Source organism: Sinohyriopsis cumingii, chromosome 12 (assembly GCF_028554795.1).
Source record: "Sinohyriopsis cumingii isolate HCF-2022 chromosome 12, ASM2855479v2, whole genome shotgun sequence".
Classification (NCBI taxonomy): domain Eukaryota; kingdom Metazoa; phylum Mollusca; class Bivalvia; order Unionida; family Unionidae; genus Sinohyriopsis; species Sinohyriopsis cumingii.
In genome coordinates, this window is record NC_142972.1 from 107,378,805 (window position 1) to 107,382,311 (window position 3,507).

At 36.2% G+C, this 3,507-nt stretch overlaps 1 protein-coding gene across 1 annotated transcript; it reads left to right on the forward strand.

Annotated features, from left to right (window-relative positions):
• The first annotated feature begins 501 nt into the window (after nucleotides 1–501).
• Nucleotides 502–3,181, forward strand: LOC149787207 (neuronal acetylcholine receptor subunit alpha-6-like). The gene is made up of 2 exons (XM_089976068.1): nucleotides 502–1,641; nucleotides 3,023–3,181. The coding sequence occupies exons 1-2, from the start codon at nucleotides 502–504 to the stop codon at nucleotides 3,179–3,181; spliced, it is 1,299 nt and encodes a 432-aa protein (XP_089832194.1).
• The last annotated feature ends 326 nt before the right edge of the window (nucleotides 3,182–3,507 follow it).

The following is a 3,507-nucleotide window of genomic DNA, read 5'->3' on the forward strand; positions in this document are numbered from 1 at the left end:
AGAAAGACGTACAGAGAAATACAGAAAGACGTACAGAGAAATACAGAAAGGCGTACAGAGAAATACAGAAAGGCATACAGAAAAATACAGAAAGGCGTACAGAGAAATACAGAACAGCTTGAATCTTTGCTACAGATAATATTTCACTGATGATTAATGACATAGCCTGCACTTTCATGGTCATGTTACTATATGGTCAAAGGCAAAAACTATGAAGCCCGTAACCTAATAATAACTAATTCTTGAAAAACGGATCAACGTAACATACAAGGAAATACTACTGATAATGAATATATAGAAGCAAGGCGTAGACGCTCATCGTACATACAAAAGTTTTATTTTCTAAGCAGGTAAATTGGACTAGAAAAATCTTTTTGATTTATACATCCTAATTATTATTACACAGCAAGCTCAATGAAAATATCGCAAAGAATGGTACTGCTGTGTTGGCTTGCTTTCGTGCTGGTGTTTAATACAACATTTTCACAAACCTTGCAAAGTATGAAAACCCTGATGACAAATTTGACTTCCAGTTATAACAAAAATATCAGACCAGTGAAAGACCAGGTTGCACCCGTTTCCGCATATGTAGATTTCATGCTGTTATCAATGCAAGACTTTGATGAAGTAGAAGAAAAATTGTCCATCGTGGCGGGCATGGTCATAGTGTGGAATGACGCAAACATGGTTTGGGACCCTTCGTCATTTGACAATATTACCAAAGTGTTTTTCTCTTATAAGGACGTCTGGGTACCTGATGTTGTTTTATCAAACCCTTACGACGCAATATCAACCTTCGGCGAAGATTGGCAAAGAATAGCTTACAAATATGACGGCACCGCAGCATGGCCCACCGGTAACGTGATGAATACCAAATGTTCCGTGGATGTTCGCTTCTATCCTTTCGACTCTCAAACTTGTACAATATCTCTGTATCCATGGGGTTACAGCTACGCAGAGGTCATGCTGCATACGGTCTCGGATCGAATTGAAACAGGCCAATACAGTGATGGTGGATCGTGGGAATTAGTAAGTACGTCAGCGAAATCATTGGTCAACGTCGATTGGTCGTCGGTTGAATTCACTTTGACGTTTAATAGGAAACCGACTTACGTCATAGTAAACGTAATTCTTCCAATTATATTTCTTGGTTTATTAAATATTCTAGTTTTTGTACTTCCGCCAGAGTCAGGTGAAAGGGTTTCGTATGCAATCACTGTTCTACTGGCCGTCAGCGTATTCCTGACCATCGTTGGTGATAATCTACCCAAAACGTCAGAACCGATGGCTTTTATGTCCTATTTTCTTGTTTTAGATCTCGCTTTGAGCGCATTTGTCACTGTGGTAACGGTTTTTAATCTGAAACTATATCACAACCAGGACAATTCAAACAACAAGATCGCAAGAAGTTTAAGAAGTATTGCCAAGTTGCTGAAATGCTGCGATTCCAAAGTGAAACCAACTGACGTGGATGCAATATATAAGGACTATGAGAAGCCTAACCTTTCCAAAACAATAGTAGTACAATGTCAGGCTGTACTCGATGAAAATTCAATGGCTTGTTCTGAAGAAAGCATTACATGGAAGCATGCTAGTGAAGCTGTGGATAAATTGTCTTTCCTTACATTCATGTTTTTGAAGGTTGTTAATATAGTTTGGTTCATCATTGCTACGGTTTCTAACAAAGCATAGTTATGGATAATATGAAGAGGATATTCAAATGTTTATGAGAAGCAGATGATCAGGAAAACCACAGAAGAGTCATTCATCTTGAGAATTTATTTGTGTGGATTGATCGTAGAATTGTAAAGACTCATGTGACCCAGTTGGCAGGCTTCATTGATATCCGATTTTTAAATAGTGAGCACCAGATGGTTGTTTAACGTTAAATTAAAATTAGCATGTTGAAGTGTATAGCCCATAATGTGACAAGATGTCTGGCTAAACGAAGACTATATTCATAGAATTAAGGAGAGATTGTTTAGTCTTCGATTGTATTACATTCGCAAGATTACTAGAACTATGGCTTATATGCTCTTACATTCCCCTTTCTGGAATCCAATTAGAGATATATATTTAATGTCATTGTTATATTCTTGAATGCATTAAAATATAATGAAGCAGCTCTTGATTGTAGAAATCCATAACTTTTTTATTTTCGTTACGGAGCCTCACCATGTGCAGTCGACTCAAACGAGCTCGTTGATAGCCATATTCACGAGCTCCAATTCTTTATTTATACTTTTCAGAAATTGTTATCTCGCTGGAGATATTGAGTATTGGTAAACGTTCCAGTTTCCATGGAAATCAGTCACGTGGAATTTTGTCTTTCTTTAGCAGCTGAGCATTTAAAAGTCAGAGGTCACATGGATTATGGAGTGGAAAAGCAGTATTTAAAGCGCGACCGGCTGATAATATTGACGTTGCGTTCCTTGTAGTCAGAGTCATTGTTAGTCGTAATTAATAATATTCAATGCTGGTGTATGGCGGAGTAAATTTAGAAAAGGTAATAACAAAAAATTGTTTGGAGAACACTCGTTTTAATTATGTAATATCTGGCACAAAGATGTTTTAAGGTTTCCACAAACTTTGCATACTTGTTAAGTATCCTCAGACTTCAGCGATTTAACACAAAGGAAATTGTCATCGGTTTAAACGTAGTAGATGATATGTACGTGCAGTTTAGTGCACCTTTTAAAACCTCTCCGCCACCCACCTTCCCGGTTTCTTTTTTCATCGTTAATATAATGTATTATTAGAATGTAAGTAACTTCAAAGATTTGTATGAGATGCGTCAAAGTCCTTTTATCCAAATTTGTAACATAATATAAATTATAGTGCATGTCTAAATGTCCAGTCGATATATTTCTTTCATATTTTGATCAATAATAAGTGAATTTAGCATTGATCATATTCTGTAACTGTTATTTATCCTATTGAGAAACATTGCAGTGAAAGATATAACAAGTGTTTGGACTATGAGAAGCCTAAGAATTCAAAACTAATATTAGTACAATGTCAGGTTTTACCCGATGAAAATTCAATGGCTTGTTCTGAAGAAAGCATTACATGGAAGCATGCTAGTGAAGCTGTGGATAAATTGCCTTTCCTTACATTTATGATTTTGAAGGTTGTTAATATAGTTTGGTTCATCATTGCTACGGTTTCTAACAAAGCCTAGTTATACGTAACATTACGTTGATGTCCGAATGTTTATGGCCAGCAGATGATCAGAAAAGCCACAGAAGAGTAATTCATTTTGAAACTTTATTTGTGTGGATTTATTTTGTAACTGTAAAGATCGATTTGACTTAGTTGGCAGGATGCACTGATTTTCATAAGAATTTAAAATAGTGAGCAACACATTTTTGTTGGTCGTTAAAATAAAAGTAGCATGTTGAAAAATGTAAGACCCTTATGGTGACAAGATGTCTGACCAAACTTGGGCTATGTGCATAGCACTAAGAAAAGATTAATCAGTTTGTAATAGTATTTCATTCGCGGGAG